General features: G+C 34.2%; 2 protein-coding genes across 4 annotated transcripts; both read right to left on the reverse strand.

Moving 5' to 3' along the window:
• Positions 1 to 4,709, reverse strand: LOC126675175 (bifunctional 3-dehydroquinate dehydratase/shikimate dehydrogenase, chloroplastic-like). 2 transcript variants are annotated; one of them, XM_050369776.2, is made up of 11 exons: positions 4,520 to 4,709; positions 3,668 to 3,900; positions 3,400 to 3,505; positions 3,066 to 3,284; positions 2,423 to 2,769; positions 1,952 to 2,015; positions 1,718 to 1,826; positions 1,492 to 1,632; positions 968 to 1,116; positions 373 to 535; positions 1 to 282 (listed from the first exon to the last, which is right to left on the reverse strand). In XM_050369776.2, exons 2-11 carry the CDS (start codon positions 3,889 to 3,891, stop codon positions 227 to 229), a joined length of 1,578 nt encoding a protein of 525 aa, XP_050225733.1. In that variant the 5' UTR covers positions 3,892 to 3,900; positions 4,520 to 4,709; the 3' UTR covers positions 1 to 226. The 2 variants fall into 2 exon arrangements, with proteins under 2 accessions (XP_050225733.1, XP_050225734.1); XM_050369777.2 differs by lacking the exon at positions 4,520 to 4,709 and adding an exon at positions 4,048 to 4,111.
• A 2,351-nt stretch (positions 4,710 to 7,060) lies between these two features.
• Positions 7,061 to 12,149, reverse strand: LOC126674274 (FRIGIDA-like protein 5). Of its 2 annotated transcripts, XR_007639488.1 has the most exons (6): positions 10,969 to 12,149; positions 10,246 to 10,418; positions 9,745 to 10,159; positions 8,357 to 8,532; positions 7,194 to 8,279; positions 7,061 to 7,097 (listed from the first exon to the last, which is right to left on the reverse strand). XR_007639488.1 is itself a non-coding variant. In XM_050368700.1 (5 exons), exons 1-5 carry the CDS (start codon positions 12,026 to 12,028, stop codon positions 7,290 to 7,292), a joined length of 2,814 nt encoding a protein of 937 aa, XP_050224657.1. In that variant the 5' UTR covers positions 12,029 to 12,149; the 3' UTR covers positions 7,061 to 7,289. The 2 variants fall into 2 exon arrangements, 1 of the variants encoding a protein (XP_050224657.1); XM_050368700.1 differs by having other exon boundaries at positions 7,061 to 8,279.
• Positions 12,150 to 12,490: the final 341 nt, after the last annotated feature.

Here is a 12,490-nt window from a genome sequence, read left to right on the forward strand (position 1 = left end):
TTTTGAAAATGTGGACCCCAATTGGGAACATTATCTTGCCACGAAAGGCAAATAAACAAAAAACTGCTTATTAATTTGTTTTATATGGACTAAATTGAATTGTTCATTTGCTGTTCAAGTAACAAAATTCATATAATTGTATTGTTTTTGGTGCTTAATTTTTTCTCCGTTTGCGGAAAAGGTCCTTACTCTTTTTTTAAGAGAAATGTTAATTTTCAGCTGTTCATCAATCTGATGTCTTATGTAATTTTGCCAAGACATCCCTCATTATTTGTTTTGGTGCTGCAAAATAATAAAGATCAGATTAACACTAACATGAAACAACAAAATATATGAGATTTCACAATATTATTTGTTTGAAATCAATCTTACCAGGCAAACCAGTGAATTTTTCGAACTGTACAAATGCTCGATTGATGAGCATTTCTGCCCCGTAAACAGTAATAACACCACATTCTTGTGCTTCTCTTAAAAGTCTGGTCAACTTTGGGGTGTAAACTGCATCAAAGACCAATGAGTAGTGATTCAAAGCTTCCTGTAAAGTGAAGAAGATAAGGCTTTTATCAGATTTTCATTGTCGAAGCAGTTTGATCTTGTCGAAATGCAAAAACAACTTCAAACGATGTTTATCTATATATTGCGCGGTAACAAAAACTCTGATATGACGCAAAACAGCGAAATAACATTTCCTTGATGAATAAGTTATAGATATAAAGTTTCAGAGTTCATAATCTTTTCCAGAGACGAAAATGAAATGCAGAAACGTAAGGTTTGATGAGTTCTCGTGCAATGTACTTGTTTAGTATATGCATGTACTACTTGTGCTTTCAAAATTCTTTCCGAAAATGGAAATAAAAACTTCTAAGCCGATTGGAGTCGAAATTTAGTTTTACCACCTTAAGTGTTAGCAGAACCAAAAGCTGTTTAATTGCAAGGAATGAAACAACAAAAACATTTAGAGGCAAACCTTAGGAAGTGGAGTATCATCAATTCTTGGTTGCATTCCAACTGATGTGGTATTAGCAAGGATCATTCCTTCTTCTGGATGGAAATCTTTCAATTCAGCTAGAGTCATTGCTATTCCTCCAACTTTACTAGCAATTTCTTTGGCTTTGTCTGGTCACGAGCGGACAAAGTGATTACATTACGGGGTCAGCAATAGTCCCTGTCAATTGATAAATACATAGCTAACATCTTTGCTCGAGGTAAACGGCTAATATCCCATCATCTAAAAGAAGATACAGTTCCCCAATTTCACCATGCCGACAATACAATTCATCAATGTTGCATGGAAACTTGTTGAGTCTAATATTTCAAAATTTCATTTCTATGCTTATAAAACTCGGAAACGTTATAATTATTATAACATATTCTTATCGTTTCTCCGTTTTCCACTCCAAAGTTTCCATTTACGTGCAATGTAGGAATTCATCATCATATATAGATCAGGAAATGCATCACAAACAATATAAAAAAATGATACATACTCACCAAATGAGCGATTGGCAACAACTACTCTTGCTCCCTTCTTGTATCCACCATAAGCAAGAGCCTTTCCAGTTCCACCAGCTCCCATGACAACAAAAAGCTTGCCAGCCAAGGGAGAAACAGAAGCAGGGGTATCGTTACATTCTGCGAGAACATTGCAGGGTTAAGAAAGTAAGATCAGTTAAAAAGACAATTTAAACAACATATCCCAGTCAAATGCATTAGAGACCTCGTAATGCCTCTTCTATTGCGCATATAGCTCCAAGGTAGTCAACATTGTATCCTAGTAGCCTGCCATCTGTTGGCCTCCTAACCATGCAATTAATAGCTCCAACTGCCTGAGAAATCAGGCCTTTAATCAAAAACATGAAAGGATGGAACAAGTTTAAAAGGCAGGAGGATCGAGTTTTCAATAGTCATTGTTCTTTTGCTAGAGATAAATATGTCAAAGTAACTTAATTACCTCGGCAACTGGATCAACCTCGTCACAACACTTAAGTCCGGCTTCCTCGTGAGGAGTTGTATAACTGCAATTCAATCAATCAAAATTACCTCAATTTACTGAGCAATGAGTGTTCAAATCATCAAGGATTTAATGAATTCACTGTGCTGAGTGGATTATACATAACAAGCATTTTCATTCTTCAAAACACTCAACCAGTTCAACTTTCCACATTTTTTTCTCTCAAAGACCGCAGACTTCAAGAAAAGGAAAGTAGCACAAGATAATTGATAATTTTCTAAAGTTTCTGAGAAATATATCAGTTTGCAGATGATCTAGAGCTACCAATTTAAGAGAGCTTTGTCATGATTTATGAGTACAAGATTAAGAAACATGATACAAAAAAAATCAAAGCACTTATGCGTTAATGGATCTGCATAATACAAGACAGATGATGCATATGACACTTAAATATTCAAGAGAATCCTTTACCTGTATCCAATGAAATCTGTAGATGAATAGGTGGAGATATAATTTGCAACGTTGTCAACCAAAAGAGGCAGATAAATTCCATCAAAACCAACCGACTTAAATGCCGGATTATAGAGGCGAGGACTTTTGCTGTGACCAATGGGATTTCCGATCATACCATGCACTTTAGTATCAGCTCCAATTTGTCTGAAATTATATATATCCAATAAATCTGTAATAGTTGGTTGCCCTGGAGCAGATACTACACCTGCCTCAATTGAACCAAAAGTGAGAAAAGCTCCGTATTTTGCAGCAAGTATCCTTGACATCAAGCCTCTCTCAGCCATGACAAGGCCTATCATCGGGACCTATAGTTTAACTGAGCGTCATTCGAAATATAAAAGAGTTCAAAAAGAATTATTATGAAAACATGAAGAGTAATAACAAGCAACAAATGATGCATAACAGTATCACACACCGATGTCAGCTTAAAATGCTTGTATATGCTTAATTGCTAATTGCCATATCATAGTAGAAATAAGCAAAAGAATCCTACAATGTAATAGCTCATGTATGTTCAACTGCATATTTTCACATAAATCAGAAGGAAATGAAAGAATCTAAAGCTCGTAAAGCGTCATCAGGGTGCATAAGAATTACTTACTTGTGAATGTACAAGCACTTGAAACATCCGTGCATTGTCTGTGATGTCTAAAGCTGTAGTTGCTATCTTTACTATGTCAGCTCCAGTGGCTTGAATCATAGCAACAAGGTTGCCGATTTCCTCTACGGATGGAGTATTTCCATAATTGTGAGAAGAAACAATAATTTTGGTCTTTTCAGGTTTGTTTCCTTGAATGGAATTGAAAAACTCATGAGCTACCTTCGAGAATCAAAATTAAACATTTCAGTAACACATTCTACCGGCATCACCATAGCACACTATACATCAAGTAATTTTAGATTTTCACAACAAAAATATATAATATAAAGTTTACCTTGAGCTCAACATCAATAAAATCTGATCCCAATTCCATGGCTAGATGAAGTGCTTCCTGACGCTTGCTTTCATCACCATCATACTGGCCACCTTCCCATTTAGGCCTTAATGGTAACATCCACCAGAAACATCATTGAAACTAATTTAATAAGCTAAAATCTAAATTACCAAACACTGCATTCTACTATGGTCCCGAAACTAAAAAACACAGGCGCCGAGATTCAGTCATCACAAGTAAAAAACAAACATCAGTTAATGATTAATACCTGTAAGTGACAAGAGTTGGTAAAACACTTTGCTTAATCAAAACCTCAAGATCCTGTCTACAATTGAAATTATCTAAGAAATCCACCCGAATTTCAACAATGTCAGCTCCAAGCTCCTTTGCCTTTCTTATCTGAACCAACATTTGATCAACTGAAGTTTCCATTATTGGTGCACAGATTAGCGTCGAATTTCTTCGACCTCCATCTACAATTTGAAGATCCATAGTTCTAAACTGTAATCCAACAAAGCAAATTTGAAGATCCAAATGATCAGTCATTAAAAAATGATTAAACAAAGTTCACAAAACATTAATAGCTTCTCATATAAATCCATTATTTACATTTCATTTTTTTTTTTTTGGTGACGAGGACTCACTCACCTGAGCCGAAGCCCAAGATCACTATCAAACCTCGGGATGTGGACCGTCCGCAAGCCCACATACCAGGCAAATCCGGATTATAATGGTCAACAGCCCTACTCCAACCACTCCATTTATTAGGAAAGGCATAGCCGGAGTTTGAACCTACGACCATGACGCCTAGATGGCTGAAACTTAGACCACTAGGTCAAACCCGTGCGGGCCATTTTCTTACTTTTCTTATTAACCAAAAACAATTGAAATTTAAAAAACAAAACATAATATGTGCAATTACTGCTACAAAATGAAGGAAACAATACAAATTCAAAACTTTAACACTCATAAAATCATAAGAACATCAAACCCATACAATTATAATCATGACCCACATAGCTAAGTTGAATAATTAGAACCAAGAACACAAATTTAAACTCATAACAAATACCCAGAAACAAAAACAGGATAAAAATACAAACTTTAATGAGAATATTACCGGATCAGATTGATGGGGAAGAAATGAAATTAAAGAGAGGGTAATGAGTTGAGTAGGTGAGATGAGTTAGGTGGGTATAAATAAGTGGACGAGTTCACTCGTTTTGATGGCTAATCAGTACCGAGTCTACTCACTAATGCAATGAATTGACTGTGTAATGAACTTTCTTGGTCATTTTTTTTGTTTAGTTGGAATGTTCCCCTTTATGATTTTTTTTTTTGGATTCAATGGCGGCAAACAACATAAACAGATTTTCGAAGTGTTGGTTGATAATGTTAAATAAATTTAGATTTATTTTAAAATCATTTTAAAATAATGAGCTGAATTTTTAATTTAGAATTTCTGTTGAAAATTTTAAGTTTCCTTTTTTTTTTTTAACTAAAGTGACTTTTGTATTCTCAATTTATAATTAAAATGTTAAAAATAGATTATACCTTTATGTATCTTTTGTTTTATTTTCTAATTTGATTAACCATTTAATATCCTTATATTATCTAAATTATATAAACATTTGGGCTAATAATCACCCATGTTTAATTGTTGCTTTGCTTTATAGTTTAATATCATTATTAAACTATAAAGCAAAAACAACAATTAAACAATTTGTGGATTTGTATTGATACAATTACATATATATATGAGCATTTTAGTTCGCGTCGGTGAGAATGTCTTCGCGTTTCTATAGTGGCACGAAAGCTGCACGAGCGGAATAAGTGAAGGTGACAATTAAGGTGCGTTCTTTCAAATTACAATTACAAGCAACTGAATTATCTATAATTCATTTGCATATTATCACTCCATTGATATTTTTGCATACAAAGACGTAATAATGGAGAGGATATTCAGCCAAATCCATATGTCATTAGATGCGAAATCCGAGAGTTTTCACGCTAAACAGATCGAAAACTGTTTTTTGAACCAGTTACATTTTATAACTACAAATCCACTAAGAAAAAAGATTAGACGTTTAACGTGCACAACGCAACACAACTACGCCCGTGCCTTGGTCAGATTATTTTGAATCTGCTGGCCGAAATTCGAGAATGAAGCTTTTAAGTCCTGTGCTCTTTTGACGAAAATATTTTTGGATGCTATTATTAAAAGTGATTATAGATTATGTCATATGTTTATGTATAATTTGACATGTAATCGGTATAGTATAATAAATACTTTCTGCGATTGTTTCACAAAATCCTAATGAATGTTTATTTAATATTTTTACTTTGTTAGCCTTTTATATATGTATGGACGTTTGATAATTTTTGATGTTCTACAATTTCATCTCTAATGTGTAGCAAATTGCACAATATTTTTATTCCATTAATTATAAAAATGTTTCTATATGTATTATATTTTATATAAAATTTAACATTTAACATTTTTTATTTTTTTATCCCAGATCAAACATTTTTGTAATCTATTGTATTATCCTCTAGAATAATTTCCATTAAGTACACAAAACAGTTCAGAACACAAGGGTATATTTGAACTTTGTTAAAATATTGTCACTACTGTTTTGTCAAACTTTTTTTAAATAGAAAGATTAAAATAACGGTAACATTTAACAGTAATAAAACGGCTATTTTTTTAACCCATATATACTAGCTCATTATTTTTCATTCCACAATATTTATCATCTACTTCTTCACTTTCATATTTTCATATTTTTACAACACACTTCAAAATGAAATTGTCTTTGTTTTTTATTATAATTATAACTATTTTACTGGTCATTAGTATATTTAATCTATATGCTAATAATTTTTTTTTCTTTTTCATTTTTTTATACTTATTGTTCTCCCACTATTAACTCTGGCAATATCCATAGATTATGGATATTATATAAATTGTAAAAATAGAATTAGTATAGAAATTGTTGTTTTTTCTTTATAGTTTAATACCATTATTCTCTATGCATATGTTTTAGGTTCTAAGTTGATTGCGTATAGATTGCAAAATTACAATGATGTGGACAAATGTGGCGCATTTCCACCGTAAAATACTGAACAAGAAAGAGTTGAAGATCGTATCTAAATATTCGCATCTTACTTTATGCAATACCATTATGTATTTCTTCAGCCTCAAATTATGTTTTATTTTAACAATTGTATTCTATACTTGAATATTGTTATAATTAAATCAAGTAGATCAAAAATTGTATAAAATAATTCGATTAGTACCATTAAAAAATGTGTTCCCCGAATCAAAGCGAGGGTTATATACTAATATACAAATAAAAGTGAATCAATTAAAATTTACTAAGACGAATAACATTTTATTAGTAAAACTCAAGACACGAAATAATTCAGGATCCTGTCTATGTTGAGAAACAATCTCCAAATGAGCTTTGCAGGATCTAATGAGAATCGTTAATTAAATTTTACTTCGCTGTTGATTGAATCATACCCACCGGGATGTTCCTTTAAAAGAAATTGCAATGCTCTATGTCCTTCCATTGAAGAGTAAGTAAAAGAATCGATGAACCATGATCATGAAGCTGATCAAGCATTCGACAAAAGCTTCGTTTTTTGTAATCCGAGAGGCGTAATGCATCTTCCATTGTATTAATTGTTCGCTACTGAAACATGCAAGATTTTACATAGTTTGATCATATACTTTGATTAAACTTTGGAGAGAATATAATAAATAAAGTAAAGACAGCAAATTTGCCTACCATGCTATCTCATAGAAAAACAAAAGGCCTAACTACCTAATATGAACTATGTGCGAACAGCAAAAAGTGACGACCTTTTAACTAGTTGTTCATCTCTTACGGCCCCCAGGGGTGCATTGTGGTATGATAACTAGAACTTGAAGGTCTCTGCGCATTCAAATTGTAATAATAATTTAGACTGTAGTGCGGGTTGAGCTGTGAGTTTGCAGAAGGATAGCCACCCAAATTATGATATGCAGCCGTTGAGTTTAAGTACGGTACACCATCATACACATATTGACCTCCGTACTGAGGATGACGATAATAATCAGCAGCATTGGCAGACTCTCGAGGCTTCCTTAATGATGCCATCGTCCGTGGTGACTTGATACGTCGTTGCTTTTGGTTTTTAGACTCTGGTTTTGGATCTTCACAATTTACCTTATTTTCTTTAGTCTTAGAAATGGCAGCTGAAGAAGGCTGTTTGGTGGCCGGAGAAAGCTGTTTGGTGGCCGGAGAAAGCTGTTTGGTGGCCGGAGAAGGCTTTTTTGTAGCTAAAGAAGGCTGTTCAGTGGCCGGAGAAGGCTGTTTGGTGGCCGGAGAAGGCTTTTTGGTGGCCGGAGAAGGCTTTTTGGTGGCTGCAGAAGGCTGTTTGGTGGCTGAAGAAGGCTGATGGGTGGCTGGAGAAGGCTTTTCGGTGGCTGGAGAAGCCTTTTTGGTGCCTGAAGAAGGCTGTTTGGCGGCTAGAGAAGGCTGTTCGGTGGTTGAAGCTGCATTGGCGGCTGAAGAAAACTGTTTGGTGGCTGGAGAAGGCTGTTCGGTGGCTGAAGCTGCATTGGAGGCGGTCCCCAAGATCGGAGAGACGATTGTTGGAGCTGCAATGGAGCTGCAACCTGAGTTCTCCTTCTTCTCCTCAAACTCTGCGGTTTCTGATCTTGTAACAGGTTTTCTTTTGGTTTTTGAACATGTAAGCACTCGCCTTTTCTTTTCCAACTTTAAAACACGTTCTTTGAGGTCTTTCGACGAGAATTCAGATTCGAGCTTGTAAGTTGTAATGCAGTTGATTACTGCTCTCAGTCTATCTATCTCTTTGCCAACGAATCGAATCTGCAAGAAATTTAGCCAGAGCATTTGCAGAATATGAATGTATATAGAGAGAGCAAATAGCTTTAGCTTTATCATACCTGTGATTTTGTGGTGGAGGTATATTGATTGGTAAATGATTTCTCAACACTTTTCAAATACGTCATGTGATCGCGTAGAAGATCTACTGGAGAAAACTTATCGGTCATCTCTGATTCATAAATGTTCTTGATCGCCTCAATTCTTTGATTTCTTTTAATAAGCCCTTGGATGATATCTATTAAGAACATGGAATTGTGTCACTTCCATATGAGAAGAGCAACAAACTCAGGTTTTGAATTATTTTGAGAAAAAAAATAAATCTGTATGAGAAGTTTGATCAAGACAAGCAACTATAGCATACTAGTAGAACTTGACAGAGTTTTGATAACTGTACACAACTCAACTTGATGCAATTATACACAAGAATCTCACCTGCCTCAAATCTCAATATTGACAGATCCTTTACTGAAAGCAAGCTGAAATTTAAATGAATTTGGGATACTCGGTTTCAAGATCAAAGAGGCATTTTTTGACCCAAACCAAAATTTTCCTCTTTCATACAACCGAAGCAAAATTTTGGAGAAGTATAATTTTTAAAAACCAGACCAGTTGGTTCGGTCAGAATTTCAGTTGGGTTATTTTGTTTTGGTTTATATTAGAACTTAACTGAGTTTTTTTTGTCCAGAACCGAACCGAACTGAAAAAACTTTATTTATTTAGTTTATTTATTGTAAATTTTAAAAAGATTAGTTTGGTTTGATTTTTACTGTAAACATATGAAAAAAAAAGAGCTACATCTAATATAATGTAATTTTTTTAAGAATAATACTAATACTATAGTCTTAAGAATAACATTATTTCATATGTATTCAAAAAATGAAAATGTACTATATGTTATAAATTTAGTTTAGATTTGAATCTAAAATTTAATATCAATTTATTTTTCATTTAACTATTTATTTTTTATCTTCAAAAAAACTATCTTGTATTTCAGTTTAACCGGAAACCGAAACGAACTTTACTCCTTAATTTGGTTAGGTTTTTATTTTCTTTGAAAACCAAATGGTTTTTATATTTTGATACTAAACCGACAGATGCACACTCCTACTCATGACTAAATGACTTAAACAGATCTAAATCATACTATGCGCCCTCTCAATCCAAATGCAAAATTTATGACAAGCATCGACAAAAGTTTGGATAAAGATCAATGCAGCAAGTTGAGTAAGCAAATACTAAAGGATTGGGAACCAGTAATGAGGTCAACTTTGCTAATAACGGAGAGTTCGTGTTAAAGTTAAAAGCAAAGTAGTGATTGCCTTCTCCTAAGCCATTAAAGTTCATCTACCAAGTAACGATTTTTAAAATCATGACATTAGTCAATTCTAATTGATAAAAGCTATATATTACTGTTGAGAATGTTCAGAGCGACTATTAAATGGCAAACCTTGCTTGTCTGACGATTCTGCTAGCTGCTGCGATGGCATTTGTGTTGAGTTAACAGCAGAAGCAGAGCTAACAAAGGCATCTTGATCATCTTTTGCTGAGATAGCAGACCTGGGGCGCTTATTGCCACTCAGCTTTTGAGACGGGGATGGTGCAGGGACAGAGGCAGGAGCCGGGCCATTGCCTGAGGGTGGCGTTGGACAGATGACAGAAGGGGTTTCAGTAGATTTAGGCCCAAGATCACAGACATCAGCAGCGGATGATGGTAAGCTCGTCTTCCTATTTGCATTTGCCTTCTCGAGACAGTCTATCTGCTGCTTAAGGCACTTGGTGTACAGTTCAGATTCAATTTTGCAATCTTCCATACATTTAAGTGCAGCTTTCATATCATCTATTAATGCGCTCGTGACCACAATCTGTCAGCAAGTTAGTATCAATATACACAGATGACAGAAAAACTAGTGAGAAAACACTGATATAGAAAAAGACAAAGTAAACAAACCCGTCCTTGAATTGACTTGACTCTCATTCTGCTGTTAGTAATAGCATTCCTGCAAATATTCATGTAATCTTCCAATAAAGGTACAAGTGGGAACTCATTAACTAGCTCAAAGTCATATATGAATCTAATGGCTTCAATGTGCTTGTTCTGTTTTACAAGATTTTGAAGAAACCCTGTAAACAAAAAGCAAAATTTACAGGTTATTGATCCTATGCAGAGCGTAGAAGAAATATTATACAGATTCACATGAGCTAAACGATACTAATTTAAGAACCTCTTTTCTCAACAAAGATTGTAGATGAAAGACGTGCTGATCGCCTGATCCTATTAAAGATATGGATTGCATCAACCAGAACAGTATAGTAATATAGAAAATTATACCTAAAGCCTAACACTCGTTATAATCATGGAAACCGAAATGTGAAACAGGAAATGGTAAATCGGTAAATGGCAAAACGAAAATTTCACAAGAATATGTTTTAAATATAAAATTCTAGAAATTCAAAAGCACTTCCGAAAAAATAAATGAAATGACGAAATGTGGGATTCGAGATGGTAACATGCAACATAGCCAAAGACTTTTATAAGACATGAAACCAATATATATATATATCCATGTATTTTCACATTACACTCACAACTATGCACTCATACCTACAAAAATACATTCACAATTCAAAAAAGTGTATCAAACGAGCGACAAAACAAAAACTACACACTCACCAGATACTTTATCAGCCAAATCCAAGGCGCGCAACAATTCCAACGCCTGGCTATGATGCGCAACAATCTTCAAACACCTAAAGAGTTCATCAGCATCAAAACCAGAAGCCAGTCTATAAGAACCTAAAAGCAGCAAACACCCCAAAACCTCTACAGAATCTTCTGAATCCTTTTTCATTCGTTTTATCCAATCCAATGAAAGCTCCATTGCTTCACTTCTCACATCATGCCGAATTTCAGGTCTTATTTGCATCAATATCTCTAACAAGAAAACACAAGAGCCTCTAGCAATTCCCTCATCAAACCCTAATCCTCCCTTATAAAACCCTTGTACTGCTTCCAATACAATCTTTGCAGGATTCTTTGAGAGACACAAAGAACTGAGCAATTCTTGCCTAATCGAATCGCGATCATTACAGTAATCATTCAAGAAGATTATCAATGCCTTTCCATCCATAGTCACACGGAAGCTAACATGATTAGCTTCCATTGCACTGTCACTCTTCACATGAGTAAACTCGCGACGAACTCGTCCTATTTCTTTAATTCTTTTCTTCAATTTAATATCTTCTAATTCCAATTCTTTCTCTTTTGTTTTTAATTCAATTAACCTCGTTTTATTTCGCAATTCAATTTTCTTCTCTTCATCTTTAACGTCTGCCAATTTCTTGTCAATGGAAGCTCTAACGGCGTCAAGTTCATTCCGTGATTTCTCAATCCATTCAACCTGTACTTTTCTCTCTTGAATCTCTTTCTTTTGCATTAACTCAAATTCTTTTTCTCTCGTACTCACCGATTCTTTAACTAACTCTAACTCGTTCTCTCTAATTTTGATTTCATTTAATTTCTGTTCAACTGAGTCATGCACCGAGTTAACCTCCTTAGCGCGTTGTTCAATGCCGAGTTGAATGGATTTGAAGTGATCTTCGATTTCTTTCCATTGAAGAGTGAGCAACAGAACAGAAGAGGCGCGATCATGGAGTTGGTTTATTGTTTGGCGGAAGTTTTGTCTGCTTAACTCGTTGAGTTTCAACTCGGAGGAGACCGTTTTTTCCTCCATTAATTGGGAGAGTAGAGTGAAAATAAAACCCTAAATTGAAGAAAAAGAAGGGAAATTTATTTTTTAGGCAGAAAAGGAAGGGAAATTGGATTACGGAAAAGGAGGGAAAGTGAAAATATTACTAAAATTACGAACAAAGCTTCAAAGTGACCCGCAAACTACGTCTAAAATCAAATAAGTATATTTTAATTTTTTTGGGTCATTTAAATTTAAAATTTGTATTTTCAAAATTAAATTTAGTCATTTTTAATTTATTAATCAATTAGGTCCTCAATCTCTCTTAATTTAGATTAAATAATCCCAAATTTGTACATTTTAAACATGGTCTTGATTCCGAGACGCAAATTTGAGAACCGTGTTGATCATTTATTTTTTTAAATACTTATTTTCGGATTGACTATTTGTAAAAATATGCTCTCAATGTTTTTTTTTTGTCAAAATAATGTTTGCTTTTCTTAAAAA

This window comes from Mercurialis annua, linkage group LG3, assembly GCF_937616625.2.
Source record: "Mercurialis annua linkage group LG3, ddMerAnnu1.2, whole genome shotgun sequence".
Taxonomy (NCBI): Eukaryota; Viridiplantae; Streptophyta; class Magnoliopsida; order Malpighiales; family Euphorbiaceae; genus Mercurialis; species Mercurialis annua.

Coding starts and splice junctions, on each gene's coding strand:
- LOC126675175 (XM_050369776.2), bottom strand. CDS start 3,891: ATGGATCTTCAAATTGTAGATGGAGGTCGAAGAAATTCGACGCTAATC. Junction 3,506..3,667: donor CCAACTCTTGTCACTTACAG/GTATTAATCATT, acceptor GTTACCATTAAG/GCCTAAATGGGAAGGTGGCC. Junction 283..372: donor AAAATTCACTGGTTTGCCTG/GTAAGATTGATT, acceptor ATTATTTTGCAG/CACCAAAACAAATAATGAGG.
- LOC126674274 (XM_050368700.1), bottom strand. CDS start 12,028: ATGGAGGAAAAAACGGTCTCCTCCGAGTTGAAACTCAACGAGTTAAGC. Junction 10,160..10,245: donor TCAAGTCAATTCAAGGACGG/GTTTGTTTACTT, acceptor ACTTGCTGACAG/ATTGTGGTCACGAGCGCATT. Junction 8,280..8,356: donor CCTCCACCACAAAATCACAG/GTATGATAAAGC, acceptor AATTTCTTGCAG/ATTCGATTCGTTGGCAAAGA.